General features: G+C 40.2%; 1 protein-coding gene across 3 annotated transcripts in view; it reads right to left on the reverse strand.

Moving 5' to 3' along the window:
- Positions 1-24,928, reverse strand: part of LOC110085764 (uncharacterized) — a 50,986-nt gene that overhangs the window by 10,852 nt on the left and 15,206 nt on the right. For 2 of the 3 annotated variants that reach the window (XM_073003896.2, XM_078377602.1), the window contains 9 exons: positions 22,371-22,403; positions 20,975-21,052; positions 18,025-18,161; positions 15,475-15,594; positions 15,005-15,035; positions 11,534-11,558; positions 9,676-9,700; positions 5,835-5,873; positions 4,388-4,489 (listed from right to left, as the gene is read on the reverse strand). In XM_073003896.2, coding sequence (XP_072859997.2) covers positions 4,388-4,489; positions 5,835-5,873; positions 9,676-9,700; positions 11,534-11,558; positions 15,005-15,035; positions 15,475-15,594; positions 18,025-18,161; positions 20,975-21,052; positions 22,371-22,403 — 590 coding nt within the window. The remainder of the gene's footprint in view (positions 1-4,387; positions 4,490-5,834; positions 5,874-9,675; positions 9,701-11,533; positions 11,559-15,004; positions 15,036-15,474; positions 15,595-18,024; positions 18,162-20,974; positions 21,053-22,370; positions 22,404-24,928) is intronic. The other variant, XM_078377603.1, reaches the window with a different exon arrangement.

Below are 24,928 nucleotides of genomic sequence, written 5' to 3' on the forward strand. Positions count from 1 at the left end.
AAACTAAACAGGAACACAGTGAATGGAGAGTTATATTGAACTCAAACAGAGTTTCTTACAGGCAAAAATCCTCAGTAAAACAAAAGGAAATGAAAACAATTGGTAAGATTCATAAATATGTGGAGGTAGGACACACAAAATATGCACCAGGGCATTCATTCAGCTTCACACACTGAATATCAGCAACACTGAGTAGCAGTTGCACCAGAAAATCAACATTGGAATTTTTTACTTAGACTTTTAACTAACACACACTGGGTGAGAAAGTCAAATGTTTTAATGTGTGTGTTCTTAATTTTCTTAGAGACTAAAACTGCATTTAATTTTATATATTCTTATTTTTTTAAACTTTAATATTTTTCTATGCTTTTATAAGAAGGCTTGACTGAATTTTTTTGTACTTGAATGCTTCTTCCAATTTTTCATAGTTATGACTTTTGGATGGCAATCACACCTGTAACTTTCTACAGTAGTACCTCAGTTTGTGAACACCTCAGTTTATATAATTTTCGGTTTATGAACCAAAATCCCTAAGAAATAAAGCCCCGGTTTACGTTTTCTTTTTCTTTTTGCACTACAAAAGGGTTTTCCTAGTGCGCATTGTGCCTCTAGCGCCACCCCTTTCATAGCACAACTGGTTTTTCGGTTTGTGAAAATTCCATACTACGTAATGTTGCGTAGAACAGATGTGTTCTGCAAACCGAGGTACTACTGTATAAGTTGCAAGGATATCTTTTCAAACATATCTGCCTATTATTTTCCTAACAACTGTAAAACCTTTAGATGTTACAACAACTTTGAAGTAATTTTGTGCATATGAAATAGATGCAATATAAATGAATAAAGCCTGTAATTACAGACAAACTGAAACTGCTTGGAATTATTGCAACAATGAAATGATTATATTATGATACTCAGATGAACACTGATAGGATACATCAATAGGCCTCTGCTCTTTACCATCAGCAGAACTTGTAGCTCAGCTACTTTAGAGACAAAAGCATCCCCAAATTTTTGAAAAGCACTCCACTTCTTTTAAGAGTAAAAGTCTAAAAATGTTAAGGTATTGTTTGGGTATGCTAATACAAACAAACCCACACCCACTATATCTTGGGGGGGGGGGGAGAAGAGTGTTCCTTGCAATTATATTGTAAGTTGCCCAGAGAGCACTTCAGCACTATGGGGCGGTATGTAAGTTGAAACAAGAACAACAAATTACGAGGTGTACCAAGTTTAGCTCTGGACATCTCACAATGGAGTTGTAGTGAGCCATCTGAAAGGGAAGCCACAGGGGAGCAAACTACAGTTGTTTTGGTCACCACAGATTGGTCAGAATACTACTGGTGTCCTCTCATAGTCTGGAGATGACCAAGGGGGTGAGTAGAAAAGGTGAGAAGGCACGGGACATTTAGTGAAACAAAGCTGGAAGAAAGGCATCTCCCAATGACAGTTGGTGAGGTGGGTCTCTCATTTGACAGTAGCTAAAAGCCCTTAGTATGTCATAACTGGAGTAGTCCTACTGAATGACTGGAACTTACATAGATGTTGACTCACCACATCCCCACTAATTCAATGGGCCTATTATACTTGTGATTTGCTGCTAGATTTCAGCCAGTGAGTACTATCTGAGGCTAACCCCTGCAGATCATGATACATGTGTAGAGGCTATTTGTGCATTAGTTACTTGTTCTCTGGGAAGATCTGCCTATATATTATCTTTTCCAGGAATGTGAGCAGCCATGAGCCAAATATGTAACTGAAGGCACCAAACTCACATCTGTGAGACTAGCAGCATTGTGTGATTGAACATATCATTGTCTATTTCTGTAGTGCATCAACATGCTGTTGTCCATAGTGACTTGAACAATGTGACAAACCTACAGCCTCTCAAAAGCACAGAGCACCTGTGTAAGAATGAGAAATTCCCAAATGTTTATGTGGAATGTCTCCTACTTGCAGCAGTAATCATGAATCTGATGGACATGCGAGTTCCCCATGCTAGCTGTGAAGCATCTGCAGTAACAATCAAATTCACTTTGTGCTTAAAATATAACTCTTGAACAAAATGTGCATATGGATGTCCAGCATCAAGGTGGGCCCCAAATGTGAGCCAGTATCAAAGTTTAGGCACACTGATCCTCTTTCAGTGTTGCGAATACATCAATGAACAAGTGCTGAATTGGTCTCAAAACAGCTAAGAATGATGCTGAACTGCTATCATGCCATAAATCCTAAAACCTCCTGCAACTGTTAAGCTGCCATAAATGTCCCAGAGTTGTGTTGCCACTGTGTTGCCACGTGTGACCATCTGATCTAAATGAAGGCTCGCTACAATGCCTCTCAAGTCCAAACGTGTTCTAATGAAATTAACCGTTTTAATCACATAAAGATGAGACTATTAGCATTTACTCTGAGACTCAGCTTGTGAAGCAATGCAAGGGTCAGAGCGAAAATCCTGCTCAGTTGAGCTGTATTCCTCAAGCAGAAGCTAAAAAGTTCTTACTCGTGCTCTTGTTCTTGTAACAGACCAAACAGAACTGAGGGAGGAGCATGGCAGATAGATATGTTGAAGGTGGGAAAAGCAGGATATCTTACAAAAGACGAGTCTGATCTCACATACTGTGACTGTGGCTGCACACACGGCCAAACCCAGATGCCGGAATCACAGAGACTATGAAGAAATGCTATACAGTAGTTGACTTCTGGATTATACTTTGCCCCATTTTTCTATTTATCTACCTGATTTTTAGCAGCTGGATTAGATCAACTGTCTCATATTGTTGCTTTAGTTACATCATTTCTTAATTAACCTTGTACTAGCACTGACACCATGCTGACACTGGTAAAGATTCATTTGTGCTTTTGGGCTGTTGTGTCCTTTTGACAAACAAACAAATGAATACTAAGCAACAATGGACATGTAAAAGGAGAGTAAGTTACAAGGTTTGAATTCTTTTCTGGATTTCCTGAATTAAACCTTTAATTTTAATTTCTGACAACTGAGTTAGAAACCCTTACCAATCTATTGAAAGTAATGTGCAGTCGTGCCCCGCTTAACGATTACCCCGTATAATGACGAATCCGTTTCACGACAATGTTTTAATGGGCTTTTTTTTCGCTTTGCAACGATCAGTTGCAAAGCAGGGAACCAATTTTTCGCATTACGACGATCAAAACAGCTGATTGTTGGGTTTTCAAAATGGCCGCTGGCTACTCAAAATGGCTCCCCACTGTTTTTAGGAGGCATTTTTCGCTTAACAGACACCCGAAAATGGCTGCCATAGGGAGGATCTTCGCTGGACGATTAGGTATTTCGCCCATTGGAACACATTAGCCGGTTTTTAATGCATTTCAATGGGTTTTTTATTTCATTTGACGTTTTCGCTCTACAGCGATTTTGCTGGAACGAATTAACGTCATCAAGCAAGGCACCACTATAGAGATTTACTAACAGACCCCACTGCACTTTGGCTATTCAAATATAATAAAGCTTCAGAGGATTAATTACACAATTGCATTCTCAAAAGAAGCCTGAGAAAGACAATCGGAAAAATGGTGTACAGTATGTTTTCCCAGATGGCTGTTTGTTAGAATTGCTGCTACTGATTGATATAGAGACCAAAGTCCAATTGGGTACTTCTACTAAATCTACCTCCCACTTTCAGAATCAGGAACACCCTTGTGGCATTCACCCAGGTCATGGCGATTCATATGATATTTGCATAGACCAAGGGGAGTGCTGGAGGGGTGGAGTCACAAGATATAAAAGACTCAGCAGGAAGAGGAGGAGTTTAGATAGACAAAGAGTCAGAGATGAGACTCTGAAGTAGAAGTTACTCTGTGGTAGTTAGGCAGGATGGCAGAGTTAGGAGTTAAAAGAAGCAGTTAAGAGTGTGGAACATAGAGAACTAAGAGAGTTAAGAGTGAAACAAGTTATTACTAATCTAATGAATACATTAAAGTCTGTGAAGAACCTGTTTAAGCAAACTGTAATAAATCAACCTGTGTTATTCAACTTTATACTCAGCTTGGACCTCACTCTTTATAATTAAAGTGTTGGCAGAGATCAACTGGTGGCAGCGATGTAAAGGATGTGTTGGGATACTTGCATGAGCTCTGTTTGGTGATACAAGCAGGGGTCACGGGGTAAACATCACAATCAAGAATACACATTTCTCCTTCAGCCTCCCTGCTTTAGTTAATGGGAGACCCTCTAGAACAGGTTTTTGACACCACAGAGAGCGGCTATGAAGACAGTGTGTGTGTGAAATTCCAGTTCTGCTAGTGGCCAGAATTATTACACATTTGGCAACCAAGAGAAGAACAGACAATCACACCAACTGTCATATAGTCATACTATAATACCTATGTGGAACTAAGTACTTACAGTTGCTTTCTTTTCACAAAAAGCTTTCAAATCTTTCGACAGAGACTGTGCAATGTTTATTACTACAGCTGCTTCTTGATCTGATGTTATCTCAAAGTTTTCCTGATAAAATTTTAACAAAGTGTTAAGCATTAAGAACTGCCATAGTAAAGGTCATTTCATTTGCATTGGTGTCTAGAAAGTAATACAATGAAAGAAAGAAAATAACAACAATCTCAAACCAATATCAACTTTGCATTCAGACCTTCATCTCTTTCCTCATTCACTTAGGAGGTACACAAGAATATCTCCACCAGCAACAGTGGGGGCAGGGCAATGGCAGAAGAAAGCTTTGAGAGAGTTCTGTGCCAAGTTATTTGCTGAAATGTTTTTGCCAGGCTTTTGGGGAAATCTAACACTACTACTAACCGGCTATACATTGCTTTCCAGGGTAAGCTTTCAATTGAGTTTTTTTTGGGGGGTGGGGGGTGGGAGGAACACTGAATAAACCCCTATATTAATAGGAAAAGAGATATCTTGTGCATGCCCCATCTCTTACTACTTTCAGATATGGAATTATTAGAGGACATTTATACTTGACAAGGTGCAGACTCCCAAGACTTACTTATTATTTATTTCTTTGACATATATCCCAACTTTTCTCTCAAACTGAAACCCAAGGAAGGCCATAATAAGACTAAATAGATGCGGATAAAAATATATCAGATAGTATGTTATAATACAATTTAGCTAACTATAATATTAAAATACTACTGCATTAAACAATCTAAAATAATTCACTAAATATAGGGCAAATCCGTTAATAGCCTCTTCATTACACAGCCATCAGTAACAGAAGCCTGCTGAGAGATAAAAGAGCAACAGGGAAGTTGTAGAGACTGAACAGGTGCCAAAGAAGCCTCTTCCATATCAAATGATGCTTGGGCTGGTAAGACTTAAAAAAGGGCCTCCACTGAGTATCTCAAAGCCGAGGCCAGCTAGTTGGAAGAGTATGATCCTTCAGTCAGCCTGGAACCAAACTGTATGAAGTTTGTAGGTCATAACCAAAACTTCCACTGCTACCATATATATATTGATAGAAGCAGAACTGCTGTTGATAAGGCAGGTGCATTTTCTCTGCAACCCAGCCTTGTGAACATTTTGGCTGCAGTTGAAATTTCTGGATAATCTCCAAAGGGAGCTCCATATAGAGCTTGTTACAGTAATCCAAACAATGATTCAATGAATGCATGCATCACTACGTTGCAGACAGCTGAAGAACAAGCACAGCTGGTACATTAGCACTAACTGTGCAAACACACACACCCCAACCACCATATAAACCTGAGCATCTAAGGACAACACCCTATCTATGAACCTTTACAGTGAGTGTGACTCCATAGGACATACCTTGATTCCCACTGCCCCCCTACCCCCTCCTAACAAAAGGCTGATGTATCCTGCTTACCATATATTCCAGAACCTTTTGTCTCTGAGCTGGATCATTCTGCAAGAGAATAAGGTTCCAAAAAAAATCTTACAATAAATAAGTAAAATGGCAGGATGGATACAGAGCACCCTTCCAGAGTATCAGTGACATAAACAAAGTGGCAAGAGCCTGAATCACAGAAGGGGAAAGAACAGGTTGCTTTCTTATATACTGTGGATATGTAAAAGGCTGGCAAGTTTACAAGTGGTTGTCTGTAGTCATCTGTAAACTCATAACTTCCAGAGCTGACAGCTTTTGATGGGAACTCTAACTCCCTGCTAGTGTGCATGTCAAGATGGAGTTCTAGTCTTTTCCCTCAGCCCTGAGTCCACTGAAATTGGCAGTAAAAAACCATGAAGGCATGTGAGAACACCTCAAATTGTAACACCCTCAGAGGGAGGACTGTGCATGGTTTGAGCTCACAGAAGATCACCTAAAAAACCAAAGCTACTGGTAAGCAACATATTTTTTCATGGTCTCTCTGACCCAGATGCACTGGTGATTTGTTAGTTGTATCTCCCAAAACTTACAGGGGAGTGACTGAAATCCAGGAATAAGTCAAGACTCATCAAATCCCTACTTGTTCAATGGGTGTACTCTAGTTGAGAATTTCATCCACTGTGTCTGTTTTACAGTACGACTGAAGCCCAACCATATGCTTCATCATATATACACACCTCCAAGTGGTATTATCTGAGAAAAGTTGAGAATTACACCAAGTAGCTCCTCTGCAAACTTCATTTGGCTCAAATCCTTCAAGGTTCTTTTATGATGTTATATGAGCAGTCTTTTTGCCACATTTTCTGGTAATAAAATGACTTTTGTCCAGAGACTTGCAGCAGCACACAATGTTAGAGACTGGGACACCATATGCACATATCTTTTGTAGAACTCCCCTACAAATCCATCTGGGCCTCCTGTTTTGTGGTTCTTGTGGCCTTAATAGTGTCTATTATCTCTTGTTGTTCTATGGGCCTTTCCGTTATGAGACAGTGATGATCTTGTACTTTTCTGATTTCCTTGTTGTTTAGGAGGTAATTTTGGATGTCAGAATCCTGTGGCTTTTTGGTAGAATATAATAGAGTAGAATTTGGTAAACTCCAAGGCAATGTCTTCTGATTTGGTTTTCGATTGTCCTGATGGGTCTTTTATTCTAGTTATTAATTTGTTCATTCTTTTGTCTTGCACTTTCCAAGCCAGTAACTTCAAGGTCTTTGATGAATTATTTCAGAACTTTTGATGTAAGTATAGCAGGTTTTTAGCAATGTAAGAGCTTTCCAAAGTTTCTAGAGCCTTCCTTTCAGCTATTAGTGCTTTATATACAGTGGTGCCTCGCTTTATGATTGCCATGCATTACGACAAAACCACATTACGATGATCTTTTTGAAATCGCAAAACAATGGTCTAAATGGGTTTTTTCGCTTTGCGATGATCAGTTCCCTGCTTCGGGAACCGATTCTTCGCAAAACGACATTTTAAAACAGCTAGTTGGCGGTTTCAAAATGGCCACCGGGTAAGCAAAATGGCTCCCCACTGTTTTCTGGGACGGATTCCTCGCAAGATAGGCAGCGAAAACGGCTACCCTGCGGAGGATCTTCGCTGGACGGTGAGTTTTGACCCCACTGGAACGCACTGAAGGGTTTTTTTCGCTTTACGATGTTTTCGCTTAACGGTGATTTTCCTGGAACAGATTATCGCCGTTAAGCAAGGCACCTCTGTACCTTAGAACCCCGTTAATTTATGTCTTTTTTCTAGTTGTTTCATGTTTTGTACTAGTTCTTTGTTACTTTGTTTCTTCAGGCTTGAGGACAATGAAATCATATGACCCCAGACGGTAGCTTTGAGTGCATCCCATACAGCTGCTTCAGTGGTCTCTTCGGCTGCATTCTCTTCCAGATATAATTGAAGTCTTGTTTCTATGTCCTTGGTGCTCATGCCATTAAACAGTAAAGCTTTATTCAATATCCAGCATCTCAGAGTCACTTGGTTTCTTTTTTTTTCAAAGAGTAGCTTACAACCCAAGAGTGGTCAGATCAAATAACATTGTCAATGTTGGAAACAAGTGCTTTATCTGTCATGGAGGAAAAAATTAGGATAAAGTTGATTCTGGTATAAACATGCTTTGGAAAATAGTTTATATAATTTCTTTTGGATTCATGTAGGTAAAGCCAAATATCAATCAGATACAGTGGTGCCTTGCATTACGATCGCTTTAACGACGAAATTGCATTACGATGAACGTTTTGCAATCGCAAAATGATGTTTCCTATGGGGGAATTTCACTTTGCGATGATCGGTTCCTTGCTTCGGGAACCGATTCTTTACAAAACGATTTTCCAACAGCTGATCGGTGGTTTCAAAACGGCCGCCGGGTAAATAAAATGGCTCCCCGCTGTGTTTAGGGACAGATTCCTCGCAAGACAGGCAGTGAAAATGGCCGCCCTGTGGAGGATCTTCGCTGGACGGTGAGTTTTAAGCCCATCAGAACGCATTAAACAGGTTTTAATGCGTTTCTATGGGCTTTTAAATTTCGCTTTACGATGCTTTCATTCTATAGCGATTTCGCTGGAACGAATTAACATCGTAATGTGAGGCACCACTGTATTCAGGAGTTTGGCTAGTTTTAATTCAGAAGTTAGCAGCTTTGTGCATTTTGATTTTTTTTTCTGGATCTATTCATATTCTGTTCCACTGTTTGATTGAGGTCTCCCCCTATAATGAGATCCCCTTCTTGGAAATTCTGAAGTGCCTGTAAGGTTTCTTCCAGAAATGTCAATTGATTGTCATTTGGAACATACACTGAAGCCAGCATAATTTCAGTGTTCTCAATGTGTCCTTTAACAAAAACAAAGTGTTCCCTAGGGTCCGTTTGTGCGTCAATATGGTCAAAGTGAATCCTTTGGAATACTAGCACAACTACTCTCCTGGACTTAAGACGCAGGGGTCTCAAACATGCGGCCCCCAGATGATAGTTTGTGGCCCTCGCCTTGCCTGCCCCCCCCCCAAAGCGGCCACACATTCTCTGCTGTCAAGAGTAAAAAAAAAAAGCCTTGCCTCGCTCACCACTCTCTCCCAAGACAGCATCTCTTGCACCCTCCATCCAGAACTGCAGCCTGCCAGCCAGCCCACCTGTCTGCTGGCTAAGGAAACCCCTGGGCCGCTTCCTTGGGCTCTTGCTCCGCTTGGCGGAAAATCTGATGTGGCCCAGCCTCACCCAGACTCTGCCTCCAGCGGCCCCAAGGCAAATTGAGTTTAAAACCCCTGGGGATCCCTTTGCATGGAACTGCTGTTGAATCAGTTAGTGTTTAATTGATGTTGTTCCATTGCTCTGAGATGGGTCTCTTCTAATATGACCACATCTGGGAGTGTTTTTGCTAGATTCTATAATATCTGTTTTCTTTTAATGACATTATTGAATCTCTAGCAGTACCCACTTATTTATCTTTCTGGTATCTGTAAAGCTCTCCTCCAACAATACATTTTGTGCATTTTAAATTAATTAATTTTTCTCCTGTCACTTTTCTTCATAGCTCAGCTTTCACATCTATATATTATAATCAGATATGCTGCAGTAAGGATGATCTTGGGTCTCAGTATTTTCTACTTCCTCCCCTTTTGCCCTTCATGCTTCATCTAGAAACTTTATTAGCAGTGTGTCTTCAAAACAATAAGCATCACATGTGGCTCAATAAAACCTCATTTTATATCATTTGTACTTGAAGTGTTCTGAACAACTTATAAACTCACTTTTGCAACATTTTTGTGATCTAACAGAGATAGAATTCATATATATAGACAGATCTACTTTTTTTTTACTCACCTCAGGTTTGTAACCACTAGACCACCTAAAATAAAATGTACAAAGCACATATTCAGCACTCTAAAACTACTTCGCCTTTTAAAAAAAATCTCATAATAAACAACAACAAACAAAGCAGCTGCCTCTGATAAACCAGGAAAAGAACAGCTAAAACAGAATATTCCATCCACTCAGGAGAGCTATGAGATCCTACTAAGTAGTCTTACACTGGAAAAGATATAGAAAAAGAGGTTCTTGATTTGATCAAATATATTCCAAGTAGAACATATAGAAACAATTTATCTGCTATAACAGAAGCAGCAGGAATCCAGATATTCAGAGAAATATTTAAAGTGATGAAAAGCTAAATAGCTTATGTCCTACCAAAACAGAATGAATAACATGCTACAGATCCCACTAACCAGGCTGTGATTTTTAACCAAATCTATTCTCTTGACATAGGCTGTGCATCAACACTAAGAGAATTTAGGATCAACAAAGACTTCCTTCATTTACATCAGGGGTCCCAACACATAAAATAGAGTTTAAAAGTACATGTACTAAATGTTCATCAGCGCTTCCTGTCCAATCACAAATTCAGGTAACTTGCTATTTTCTGTACACAGATTCAAAGGTGGCACACAAATCTGCAGATAAATACACTCTAGCACAGGGGTCTCCAAACTTTTCTCTGTGACGGCCACATTTTCGAGGGCCGAAGGAACATGTGTGAGTGTGCAAATGTATGCCCACCCGCATGCACATGCACTCCCGCCCACCCGTGCGCACTCCCACATGCACGCCCGCCCGAGCCTGCGACATTCGCTAGGCCGGATAAAAAGGCAAGGCAGGCCGAATGTGGCCTGTGGGCCGTAGTTTGGAGACCCCTGCTCTAGCAGATAGGAAGAAGAAAGCCACAGTTGATTCAATTTCATTTAGTGGGCAAGGTGAGAGACAAACAATAGCAGAGACCAATAACTGTAACTGGCCTCTGCAGGCCAAGGTCAATAATATAATTGGTATTACTATAGGCCTCTCTGCGGGTGCAGCTTCACTTTCCTCCTGGTTGGAAAAAACAACTAACAAATACTCCATGCAGTGAACCAACCACTTTTGGCTCCAAGTAACAACAGCAAGTTCAGTCCAGATTTTAGCACTTTGTCAACAAGGATATGATGGAAAACTTTGTCCAATGTTGTGTTACAATCAGTATTCCTATAAACTAAAGCAGGGGGTCCTCAACCTGTGGTCCGCAGCCTGGCGCCAGTCCACAGGCATCCTGGAACTGGGCTAAGGAGACGGATCTCTGCCCCCCTGCATGCATGTGGGTGTGTTACGCAAGTGTGCGCCCCCCCAAGCATGGAGCCTGCACTCCCCAACCGATCCACGGTCCCCAAAAGGTTGGGGACCGCTGGACTACCGATCTAGCAACTGTATTAAACACAAGGCAATGTTTGTCTGATATGATTTAAAATCGATTAACACCAATGCTGACTTCCTCACACTGTATCACACAGCCTCATAGTCTTGTAGGATTGAAAGCAACCCTGTTTGTAACATTTCAATGGTCCCTACTCATGTTTTGGGATTTTACACATAGGCTACATTGCTGTTTTTCTTTTGGAGAAATAACTGTCCACTCCTTCCCAAGAACTTAAGAGGTTTTTCACATATCTGACCTACTCTGATTACCCAGTTGATGGCTGTGGCTCCAGCCCAAGCCTAGTCAATGCTATTTAGCAGCAATGGTTATATGACCTAAATGTTATTTTGACAGCTGACCCTCTAAATAGTTTTAGAAAAAAGAACACGCAAATAAAGTATTGAAGATCCAAAAGTATTAAATCACACTACTGCAATCTACTTATATGTTACCTACCTTGCTTTCTTCTTTGCAGATCTACCTGGAAGCATAAGATTAAGATGAGAATATTAGAAAAAAGACACAGAGAATGGCATATATAAAAATGAATGAAGGGGAATTTCACTCCAGTTTGTGTTAGAAACTGTTAGTTACAACCACACATTCCACTTGGACCATTCACCCTCTGTCTCCTTGGTCAGATAAGTTATGCCAAAGAAGAGAGATGGGTAATGCTGTTATTTCATCAGAGGAATGAAGCCATCTTTTTTATAGTTATTACCCTTCTCTGTTAATGTTTAAAGGGTTAAATGGTAAGAAAGAAGCCTTTTGTACTGTTTTTCAGTCTCAGGAATTGCTATGAAACCTTTCTCCCTGAGTTCTCCAGTTCCAGTAGCAATCAGGATCAGCCTGATTTATTTCCTTTCCTCCAGTGTTCACACTGTGTACACATGTTAAAATCAAAGACCTAAAAAACTCTATTCACCATTATCTCTCCATGTAACAGAAAACTCAAATGTTCTTGTGCAGAGCCAAAATGGGACCGATGAGAAGCTAGATTATTTTGATAAACATTTGTACTGTTAAGAAAGCAGCATTCTTGTGAGGAGAAACCGACGAAAGCAGCTGGACCTAGAAGTGAGCTCTCCCCTCATTTGGCTAAGTTAGAAGGGTTCAGCACAGTCTTTACTTTATTACCCTCAATTATCCAAACTATGGCTTTAGAAGGAGAAGGTGGGAAATTTGAAGGAGAACAACAAAGCAGGAAGCAGGTGACAGGAAAGGAGCAATCAATAGTGGAGGGCTTCTTGATGACAGAGGAGGAGGAGATAGCTTGGGGAAGTGGTATAAAAGGGGAGGAAAAAAGTTGGGGATCATAAGAGTGGGAAGAGTCAAACTTGGGTGACAAACCAACAGGAAAGTTAGCCATGTGGGTCACCGAGGGGCCCTCAGCATTTTCCTTGCCACTGAACGTAGAGGTGGAGGGCGAGAAGGGAAGGAGGAACCCTAAAGGGAGGTAAGGCATGGAGTGGAGATGCAGTTGGGCGAGGCTGAACCCCTAGAATAGACCGTACACGTCTACCTAAGAAGGAAAGGTCCATGAAAGAAGGTGGAACACCCAGATCCAATCCCTACTGATTTGACACATCCTGAGGGTGACTGGGCTTGACACCCTTGTTGCAGGGCTATTTGTGCAGTGAAGAGCCAACCACTACAGGGGCCTACCGATTGGGAGAGATTAGGCATGTCCCCACATTAAAGGACTCATTACGAACATCTGGGCTAAAGGAAATATGGACTGAAATGCTCATTTTTACAGGTCTTGTTGGACCCACTGAAGTTAACATTTTTCTGCTGAGGAATATTAATCCTTTATTGAATGTTGCTCTGCCTCGTGCGATGACTTTATCAAAAGGGAAGGAATCGCCTATGATTAAACAAGAACCCCATCACAACTTCTCCCCCAAATGGAGGGAACCTCAAAAGCCTGAATGCCTTTTTAAAATTGTTTTTTATTCTGCTAAACAGGAGCCATGAAAGACTGACTATGTGTTGGAAAAGAAAAATGAAAGTTTTTGAGGAAGGAGATAATTTGCTTATTCAAGGACCTCATAGTATTCTAGAGCACCGCATGGCTGGCCCACTGAACAAGACTAATCCATGCAGAAACATTTTGCTGCCAGTCCCACTTACATATACTGAAAAGGACTGTTTAGAAATCAAATAGGAGCACCCAGAAAATAATGTGGTAATAACCTCTAAGAATTTAGACATTCGGGAATTTGTCAGTCAAAAAAGAAAGAGCCAAATGTGAACAGAACGTGGCTATTTTGTGCTTAAGCTGGAAAATCAAAATGGGCATACTTTGTGAGCCCCTTAACATTTACAGTGGCCTGGTTGGCTGACTTGCTGAAAAGAAGCACTTTTCTTAGTGAGGGCAGGAATATGGCTTACTATTTCATTGATGGGCCCACTTGTATGAATCTAACTCACTTACACTGTGCTGATCTTCCTCAAAAATATGGAATATGAACTGACAGTGATTTCACCAATATCTATAGAAGTGGTAAACTGCCAGTGTTATCTATCTATCCATAACAGCTTCCATGGAAACACTGACAATCAAGACAGGTCAAGGTACTCAAACTTAACAAAAACCCTCTAACCCGAAGGCGGTGTTAGTAGTAGAGAACGACCAAATTGTATACCTTCAGTTGCCATTCAGCATGTCACACACACCTAAGAAAGCTCTAAAGCAGTGGTTCTTAACCTTTGTTACTCGGATGTTTTTGAACTGCAACTCCAGAAACCCCAGCCAGCACAGTTGGTGGTGAAGGCTTCTGGGAGTTGCAGTCCAAAACTCCTGAGTAACCCAAGGTTAAGAACCAGTGCTCTAAAGGAGAGGGAAGAAAGCTAATCCTTTTTTTGTTTGGCTATGAATGTATTGCAAGTTTGGCTCCAAGAACAGAAAAATGCTGTGCTGCATGGCCAGTGTAAAATCTCCTCTCACCTTGTCCTCTGCTGTCAGTCATGGTCAGCCTTGGTTTCTGTATATGAGCACAGTATGTTCACACACACTGACAGACAACCTCTGGAGCCCCTCTCTCTGTCTCCACTCTCATGATCACTTCCAAGACTGCTACACAGGTTCCCATGTATTTTGTTCTTAAGTGAATTCCAGTACTTAATTTAACACCACCTGTTTCTCTTATAATATTTCCAGTTGTAGTTTCTCATTATAGAACCTACCTATGTTTACCAAGCAACTTCACACATTAAGGATTCAGTTAAGTGAAGCACTTGTCATTATGGAATATGAAGCAGCTACACATTTGCTTAATCATTTCAAATATAATGTGCACCACATAATCAAGCAGTCCACAACACATGGAAAAGTTGGGAATTAACCTGTGGTAATTTCAGAGCAATACTGGTATCTTTTTGTCAATTCAGATTGAAGGCTTACATAATACTGTTAATGTAATTGTATCAGTTTCTTTAAGCATATGTAATATTTCAGTACAAAGCTGTTGCATGCAAAACCTAATGTGCACTGAATATATGAGCAGTGCATCCTATGATGATTTTTCCAATTCATACATAGCAAGAGTAGCAAGGACTGCCAACTCCCAGTCGTTCAATAAAAACTGTAACAAACTAACCCTAAACTTCTAAACTGTACTCCAGAAATGAAGGGAAATTAGAATGAACATAATTGATTTGTGTGTAAGGACTGTCATCAACTTTACATTTCTGCTACTCAAGATGAGTTCATGGACATCTGACGCTGGATTGCTGGATCACAGGATTCCAATAAAGAGCAAAGTCTATCCTTCCTAAAGTCTGCTCATCCATGCCCTCAGGGATTTCAAGAACATTTTTATATTTCCTGATCATTGTTACACAGTTATATGTGTGTTTAAACAGAATTTAAAAACTTCACCTGTTTTCAATTCATTATACTAAAAACACAAAATTATTACTTACTTGGCACGTTGGGTTTCTCACGAATTTCACGCTATAAAAGAAAATATTTTTCCATTCAATTCAATTATGGGAAAACTGTTCTCTACATGTACAATATAACCAGTAGAGAATATACGCACCCAAGTGGGAAATAAACACTTTCTATATCTGAGACTTCCTTTGAGGATGGTTTTTAGTTATAATATAATGAGAGTCTCGCACAAACACTGCTTTAACCTAGAAATAAGCAGGTTACTCATTTGATGAAATGAACTGTGGTTCACAAAAGTTTCTCCCATAATTTTTTTTAAGTCAGAAAACTCTTGTCATTTTGATTGTAATAAATAAACATGGCTAGATTGCTGAAAATTCAAATAGTCCATTTTAATAAAAATGAGTCTAATCTGAATCATTTTTTTTCAAACTTTACAACAAACACAATGTACTGCCTATACAATTAGTAGTATCACCAGCTGAAATATGAAACTCACCTTATACATTTTTAAACCTTCAATCTTCTCTACCTCTTTGGCTATCCGTTTATAAAACCAAAATTTTTCTTCTTTACTTTCATTTGGGTTCCTCTTTACCTTCTCTGGATAATGTTTCATCTGGAAATGGAAAAGACAGATGAGTGAAGAATAGCATGTAGGGTTTTTTTAAATGTCCACTTCAAGGATTTGAAAGAGGTTAACAGAAGAAAAAACTGAAAAAGAATCAATTTTGATGTTGTCACACCTCTTCAATCCAAGCCAGCCTTATTATCTGCCAAAATAGCACAAACAAACTTCTGCTTTCCCTCTTCTGTACAGCAGACCCTGCCACTTCAAAGAAGCAAGGTAGATTAGCCCTGGAAAATGACAGCAATCCCCCAAACTATCAGAACATGTCAGAATGTATGAACACATTAAAGTGCAAGATAGTGTGGGCAACAACTAATCCACTGGATGGTGAGGAAGACTCCCTGAAATATTCTGGCACTATTATTAGCAGTAGTCCTTGAGCAGAAGAATGAGAAGCAAGATAACAGTCTTCACCTTAGCAAAACAGATCAGTAGTTTTTCAGACAGGACTCATACAGTATTCCAATGAGAAGGGTATCAGTCATGTGGTATACAGTGGAGTCTCAACTTACGGTCAACTCCACTTATGAACTTTTCGAGATCTGTACTTCTCCGGCCGCAAATTTTTACTTCAACTTGCGGCCGGAGAATTGACCTACGGACCAGAAGAGGGAAGCGGGGAAAGCGCCGGGCAGGGGAAGTCCAGGAGTCCGAGCATGGCTGGGATCGCCTGGCACAGCTCTGCTCCCAGCAGCAGCAGTGGCGGGGGAACTCCAGATGCCTTCCCCGCCGATGCAGGCTTTCCCAGGGTGGACCGGGCCTACCAGGGGAGGGCTTCCCCCAGTAGGTCTGGTCTACCAAGCTTTCCCAGGCAGGAGACCGGGCCTACCGGGGAAAACCCTGCGTCAGCGGGGGTACTCCAAGAGGCCTCTGGCAGTGGCGCCGAAGCCCTCCGAGTCCTCCGACAGCGGCGATGACGGTGGCGGGGGACCCTGGAAGGCTTCGAAAAGATAAGGTTATAATTTTTACCTTTATTTTAATTTTGTGGGGGGGTGTTTCTTGAGCGGGTTACAAATTAATTGGTTTTCAATGCATTCCTATGGGGAATGCATTTTCGACTTGAGGACTTTTCGACCTACAGACCCCGTTCCAATATGGATTAATCCCGTAGGTCGAGACCACAAGTCAGTGTTCTCATTTTTGTCCATGGATCCATGTAAAGCAAAAGAGCAGAGCACAAACACGTATTTCAAAGAGCTCTGCATTCTCTGATTCATGGTAGCTGAGAAACTTTTTAAACTGTTATACAGTGGGGTCTTGACTTGAGAACTTAATCCGTATTGGAAGGCGGTTCTCAAGTCAAAAAGTTCTCAGGTCAAATCTGCATTTCCCATAGGAATGCATTGAAAACCATTTGATCCGTATCTGCTCTTTTCCGTCCACAGAAACTAATGGGAAGCTGCTATTCTGCCTTCGACCGCTAGAGGGGGGTATTTTGTTTCTTTTTTTCTTCGGTCAAGAAAGGTTCTGGGAAGGCAGGGAAAATACAGTCCAGGCAGTACAGGCAGCCTGAAGACTCCCAATCCACTCTCTAAACGCTGGGAGGAGTGAGGAAGCAGACAGGCACCCTTTTCACTGGCCACCAGTTAACTGAAAGTTCAAATTTTGCACTTTCCCTGCCTCCCACGTGGGTTTTTTTTAGTTCTTAACTCAAATCTATGTAAGTCAAGTCAATATTTTCCTATGAGAGTGGTTCTTAAGTCAAAATGTTCTTAACTCAAGCCATTCTTAAGTCAAGACCCCACTGTAATCAGAAACAGGAAACATTACTTTGGAACTATAACTACCAGAATCCCACAGTATGGTTACTGGGAACTATAGTGCAAAAAGTAACATTTCTTATCTCTAGTTACAACATGGATCGAAAAAGTCTAGCCTAATGTGTCCCACATGGCTCCCCAATTCATCCACATCACTATTCTGAGCCACACCCCTCCTCTGATCTTTATTCTCATGACGGCACACTCAACAAGGTCTTTTAAAGAATCCTACTCAACACACTGTGAAGAGGATGAAAACTGGACCCTCTTTCACAGCTGATCAATGCAGAGGCTTGAATTTTCACACTTATTAAGAGAAGACTGAACAAGGACACAAAACAAATCCTGGTAATTACATTGCCATGGGGATTAAAGTATTCCTCTCTCCTTAGCTGACCTACATAATGAGATAGAGGTGTGTGAATGTATTTGACCGTGACTGGGGAAAATTGTTTGCGTACTCTGATTTTCACCTCACAAACGGACAATGATGAGATTTCAAAGAAAGCAATATGGCATCAGCTAGGGGAATAAATCTCGCACACTCATGTTGCAAGAACACAAAGCCAGAGATAAAATTCTGCCAAGATAGGAGAACTTCAACGTCATTCTTTCTGATGTACCACTTAGAAACATTTCATTAAAAGAAACAACTTACAAGATATTTTTTCCTGTGTTTTTGACCAGTGACATGTTCTATCATCGGCACCAACTCCATATTAAACTGGCATAGCTCGCATTCATAAAAAGGGAGTTTTTTCCCTTTAGACCGGATTTCAAGTATATATTCCAAACCTATAAACACAGTAATAAAGACAGAAACAGTAATGAAGATAGATGTTTCTTTGTTTAAGCAATGATGTGATTACTCTTCTCTACATACTTAAAGAGGCCAGTCAATGTTAGGAGATATAATTGCATTAGTGGTTATCTTGAATTTTATTCTTCGGTCTTACTCCCTGGAAAGAAAAGTGTGGCACAAATATTTGTTCACAATTATATGGATTATGATGCTGTCCCGCATGCACTTATTTCACTGTAAACAAAAAAGAGCTGGGAAGCCCAAGCACAAAGCAGGTTTCCTCTCTGCATCCTAGCAAAATAAACGTCTAGTTTTTACTGAGGTGGTACCATCTCAAAATGTAGTTCAAGATTCACACTGGATGAACATTTCTCCACGTAGCACTGCCTTTCATAAAGAAGAATAGGATGCTTCTCCTAGGCACACTCATTTATGTGTGCAGAGATTATTTTAATGTGGAGAAACACTGGCTTTTATAGCAGTCATGGGCTAATCCAACGTTAGTCCCAGCTACAGCAGACATATTGAAATAAATGTGACTTGCTATTCACCACATCAGTTCCTCAGTTCCTCTGACTTCAATGGGTCTAACTCTAGTTGGGGCTAGCACTCGATTTAAGTCTGATACATTGTAACAAATTAAATTTAATACTAATCCAGGACCCTGGTGTAGGCTAAATAAGACATAATCTCCCCATTTGAAACAAGCCAAGGTGGAGGGAAATGGGACTGAGAAGGAAGCCAGAACTGGATGGAGGAGGAAGCTGAGACCAAACACCAGCAAGTACATCACAGAGAAGGAGAAAGAAGGCTGGGTGGCCATGTTCTGTTGTATTGTTCCTTCTATACTGGTATCCGTTATACTTTTATTCATCCAATTTTGCAATGCATCCCCGGTAGAGATTATGAGTACTATACATGCTATCTGCTGGCAGAACAATGTCCATCAGTAACGATTAAAGTGGCCAGCTTCTGTGCAGCGGCACTAGTCTGCAGGCGAGAAATGGTGTCTTAATCCTGTAGATATATACATGTATGTACCCATATATGAATATGTATGAACTGGGGGTAGGGGTATACTCCTAAGATTTATTTACGGATTTTGTTCCCCTAAGAGTCTCCTGCACATAGTGTATACTATAGTTGTACTGATTCTGTTTATTCTTGTGCGGTTGTTCTGTGTTATTCACATCTGATCTGTTGATCGTAATAAAGTATTCAGGCTGGGTGGAAGGAATGTTCTCTGAGAAGCAGGGTGGCACTCCACTCTCCTCTCACAATTTTGAGATGGAGGATAAGCAGGACGAGGGAGAGAGCAAGAGAGAAATTTTACTTTATTTTAAATTTAAATTAAGCTTGCTTCTCGTTGAATTTAGAGAAAAGGACCTGATGTGAAATGAGCAGGCAGACTAAGGAAGGCAAGTACTCATTCCATGGGAGAGGGAGTGGGAGAGAGAGAGGGAGGGATAAATGGAGGCAGGCTGTACCCACAGAAGGTAAGAGGGAAGAGTAGAGAGGCTACAGAGCCTATCCAGTGGCATTTCAAAAAGGTAAGGGGGCAGAAAAGTCTTCTCCAAATGAACACAAGAAGAGTTTCTCATTAGCAGCAAAGGTGGGGCAAGTCTCTATCATGGATCATGAGGAATTCTGAACCCACTTGCACTGTTTTTTTACAGTGATGATCTCTGCACAACAGACATAGTACGCATGCAACAGAAATGAGGTTGATGTGTGCTGCTATAGAAGTGTTAGCAGTATTGTTAAGTTGTACTCCAATGTGCATCCACAAAGCTTATCTGTCACATCTATTAAAATGTAACACCGACAGAGAGCCATGACAAACTAAGATAATTCCTCCTCTGGATATCCAGGTAATTTGACAACATCTTGGCAAAGGAAGATAGGACTGGAATGGAAATTCTGCAGGAAGAACGATAACTAACAGGTAAACTTAGTAAGAAATTTACCTTAATGCAATAAGCTGCCACTATAGGCAACTCACAAGTAACCTGATAATAATGAGGTCTTATAGAAGAAAAGATACTATATGTAATTTTTAAAAAAACTTGGGAGGGCGAGGTATATCCCCATTCCCACCTTGATAAAAAAAGGGTCAAGCCTCACTGAGATGATCACAGGGGAAATTCCATCACTGAGTTCACTTTTCCACAAGACAAACAATATAAAGCTTCAATCAAGTATAAAACTTCAAACCAATGAGCAAGTGATTGATTGAAAGCATGCATGGGGAAACTCAGGGACTTTCGGACCAAATTTTGGCCCTCCTCTCCCAGACTGCACTGGGCAGAAAAATAGCCATTTTCAACATTTTAAAAGAAGTGAAGACACGTAGGTATATGGCTCTGGAGCCAGAGGTAGGAAACTCAATTCCCCACTGTGCAGCCTTGGGCAAACTGCATAGCCTCAGGGTGTACCCAGAAAGAAAAAACAGTATTTTAGACCTAGAAAACCCTGGGAAGTGTCATCATATTAAGAATCAATTTGACAATACATCATAATCATTAATTATTAATAATCATTATTATCAATTATTATTAATGGCTGGATGGGTTTTGGTCATCCCCAGAACCCTTTATGGGATGAAGAGGCTTTGAGGGGGCAAAATGTTCCAGGAGCAGAAATAGGTCATTTGTCACAAAAAAGGACCTCCAAGTGGCTACCAAAATGCCTTTGGAAGGGGCACACAGTCCATGAGCTATATGATGCCAAACCCTAATTTAAAGTGTTATTTGAATATAGGAATGATCAAGAAAAAAAAGACATTGATTGAACTGAGAAAGCTTACCTACGAGAGGTTCTTCCCTTTTTGGATCCTTCATGAAGTCTTTCAGGCATTTTACATGTTTGGAAAATGGTGTCCTTACTAAGAAAAAACAAATTTGCATTATATATGAGAAATACTTAAATAGTATTTGTCACATTTCCTCCCTACAAAAATGAACAAAAGAACACATACAATCACAGACACAGATCTCCTGTCCCCCCCCCCCTGCGAGCAAATGCCCGTGCATTTATTTATTTACCACTGTACATAAACGGTGAGGAAGTGGAGAGAGTTGGTAGTTTTAAATTTCTGGGTACTTACATCTCAGAGGACCCCTCATGGACTATAAATGCCAACATGCTAATGAAGAAGGCACAGAAGAGGCTGTATTTCCTGAGAATGCTCATCAAGTTAAATTTATCTCAGCATTTACTTCTGTCCTACTATCGTAGCACCATTGAGAGTGTCCTAACCTATGGCATTCTGGCATGGTTTGGGAGCAGCTCTGTAGCGGACAAAAAAGCTCTACAGAGAACCATTAAAATTGCCCAGAATATCATCAGGCCCCAGCTACCAACCCTGGATGACATCTTCACATCCCGCTGTCTAAGGAAGTCACACAGCATCCTGAGAGACTCTTCCCATCCTGCTTATAACTTTTTTGAACTGTTACCGTCTAGCAGACGATATAGAACAATTAAGACTCGGACCACACGTTTTCTGAATAGTTTTTATCCCAGAGCTACAATTGCAATTAATAATGAGCTTAAGGACCACCAGTAGTGAATAGTTAGTTGGACTGTGTTACTTGGCCTGCGGTGTAGATGTTTGTATTTTTAGTGGGGGACTTTTAGTGGGTGGGGAGTGTTTGGGGAATTTTATGTGTGTGCATGTGTCTGGTCTCTGAGTGTCTGTGAATTTTGTTGTATGGGTATACTGTGTATATACTTACAATGACAATAAATTTATTATTATTATTATTATTATTATTATTATTATTATTATTATTATTATTATTATTATTATTATTATTATTATGCATGCAAGCGCACCACGCCCCTGCACCCCCTGCACACCATGCCCCCCGTGAGTGCACCCCCTGCATATCATGTCCCCGCACAAGCGTGCCACGCCCCCATGCACACTGACCCCACCCCCTAACCAGTCCATGGTTGGGAAAAGGTTGGGGACCGCTGTTGTAATCTCATTCAAGGTGTGTTTGGCCAAGCATTGTCTCCAACAGATAAGATGGCCATGAGTAAGTGGTAAGTGAAGCTACTGATTCAGATGCTGACTTCCGTCTGTTCTCAACAAAATAATCAAACATATAGTGATTCTACAGAGGGAGGTCCTATATATCTTTCCTTAGAATTTTTAGAAACCCTGCCATTGATTCAGTATTTATTGCTATTCTTACCCGATACTGGTTCTTCATGTAGCACTGGAGCACCTAGAAGACATCATGATAAATATTATATTTGCACATTAATACTCAACAGAATATCTGAAACCAAATCAAGTTTGCCCTCCACAATAAAGCTCTTAAGGTCAATGTATTCTCGTTTTCTGTGTTCTTCACAACATTTTACCCTACTTGGAACTAGATACCTTTGTCATACTGTTGCAGCTTAAATTTGTGTGGCAGTATAGTATTCATACAATCATTATATGTACCAAATGGACAGATCTTTACAAGCATTTTGAATCATTTTTCTTGCTTTTTGGACTCTCAGACATTACTAGCCCACACAGAGGCAGGTGTTCTTGCTTTCCACTTGTTTACTGGATTGTAAAATCACTGACTGAGATTCAAACTTTGCCCGTAACAGAGTATTTTTTTCCTCTCAATAAAGAATAAGGGCCTCATATAAACTAGAACATTTTTTCCTGATACCCACCAAGGACCCTTATTCCAATGTGAACTTTAATTTATTTCTCCTCAAAGTATCTAGTTTAGTTTGCTCTTACTCCCTTGTGGGGACAACCTACAGACTAAGCAACTCTTGCAAAATCAATACTTGCTGTGCTTGACCTAGAAGCCTTTCAAGGAAAGAAACCAAAGAAGATTAGGAAGCTGGAAATTGGTGATTTGGTTTCCATAAAGCTGAGTCTGTCAACAAAAACTGTCCTCAAAGGGACCAGGAACAGCATTTTGGCAGGGTTTTTTTTTGGGGGGGGGTTTGAACCAGTACATGCCTTGCTTGCATGGGGACAAATGAGTGTGTTTCTCACACCATAACCAGTTTACCTTTTATGCGGCAAGTGTGCTATAACGCTCTGTGGGAATCACCAATTTAAATCAGAATTTAATGCCCCCTCTGCCATATATCTATTTTCTTGAAGAACTTCCCAGGCCTTTGGGACTAGACCACCTCCAAAAGCTGTTCTGTGATAAGACAGTTACTCTATGGCATTTATGAGTTCACAACTTCTCACATTTCCAAATCTTACCATGGGCCAAAAAGACTGGATACCATGGGAACAATTTCCACACTTGTGTCAGTTAACATTGTCACATTTTCCATATATGGAGTTGTAGGAAAGTTGGACATATTTTAGCTGCTTTCTTCTTAACTAATGTAAGCTTCTCATATGAAAAGTCTATTACAATACTAATGAGTTCACAATATATCAAAAGGATGTCACAGATGATTTAATATCTAACCATTTTTGACTTAGAAGTTAATCAAGTGAGCCAAAAGTGCCAGCCGCTGAATTAAGAGGCTGTTGTTTGGCAGTAAGGCTGAATGCGATTCAGCAAAACATATTAGATGAAGCATAGGAGGCTTGGAGGTTGACTCCTTAACTTCAGAAGTGAAGGCGGAAATATGTTTTGAAATAGGGTGAAATCTCATTACATCAAGGAGTCACAGTCAACATTAAACAAGTTATAAATGATGCTAACCAATCAGGCATGGACCAAAGAAGTTCAAAGAAAGAGCTGGATTATAAAGATTGAAACTCTGCATTGTAGAACACAAAATATCACAACAGATATTTCAAGGAATATTAAAAGGTGAAGGACATCAAATAGAAAGTTGCTTACAGGATACATTTCTGTACCACAAAGAAGATAAAGACATGTACACACAAAGACACACACACAGGTCCAAAAAAACTCCAGACAGGCACTCTAACTTGGGAAGTTTGTTGTGAATGCTTGGCACTACATACTGTATGTTCTTCTTACATTATATTTGTATTTGTGCTTTCTAATGTTGTGAGACTAGTTTTATATTTCAAGGTATTTTATAAAAAAGTTAAACTGAGTTTGATTTTAGAGTAAAGCTTTATCAAGATGTCACTTAAAATGGGTGCTAGATATATTACCCCCTTCTCATTCCAGATTCAGCAAAATACAGATGGTGTATTCTGCCGAACCTTCATCTTAAAATAAAACGTGTCATAGCACTACAAGATATGATGCTCAAAAGCCCTTTTAATTCATGAGGCTAATAAACATTCTGAATACCTCTTGTGACACTAATACTCATTCAGAGCTGCCACCATGCAGTAGTACTTCCTATTGTTCCCACACAGTTTCTAGTCTATCCTCAGAACTGTGCACATATACTTGGACACTTAAACCCATTGTATTTGCTTATGATTTAAAACTCAAACAAGACATTTTTCAGCCACTGTACTGTTGCCCAATTTCTGAAACCCATGACAAAAGGAACATTTTGGAGGAAAGTAGCACTGTTTAACCTTGCCTCAACCCTCATTTGTTCTATGCACTCCAATATTCCAGCCAGAATGCTTATTGTGGTCAATGGAGAAACATCTAAAGTATGGAAACCAAGGAAAAATGTCATAAAGGAGAGAAAAGTGTCCCAAGTCCCACTGTTACCATAATTCCTCCAAAATATTTCCATCATTTGATGGTACCTTATGTTCTCTAATTTAACTCTACTGACAAAAAAATCATTTCAATTCTTAAGGCACACATTCAGTTTGTCTGTTTTATGATGTGCT

Source organism: Pogona vitticeps, chromosome 6 (assembly GCF_051106095.1).
Source record: "Pogona vitticeps strain Pit_001003342236 chromosome 6, PviZW2.1, whole genome shotgun sequence".
NCBI classification, from domain to species: Eukaryota; Metazoa; Chordata; class Lepidosauria; order Squamata; family Agamidae; genus Pogona; species Pogona vitticeps.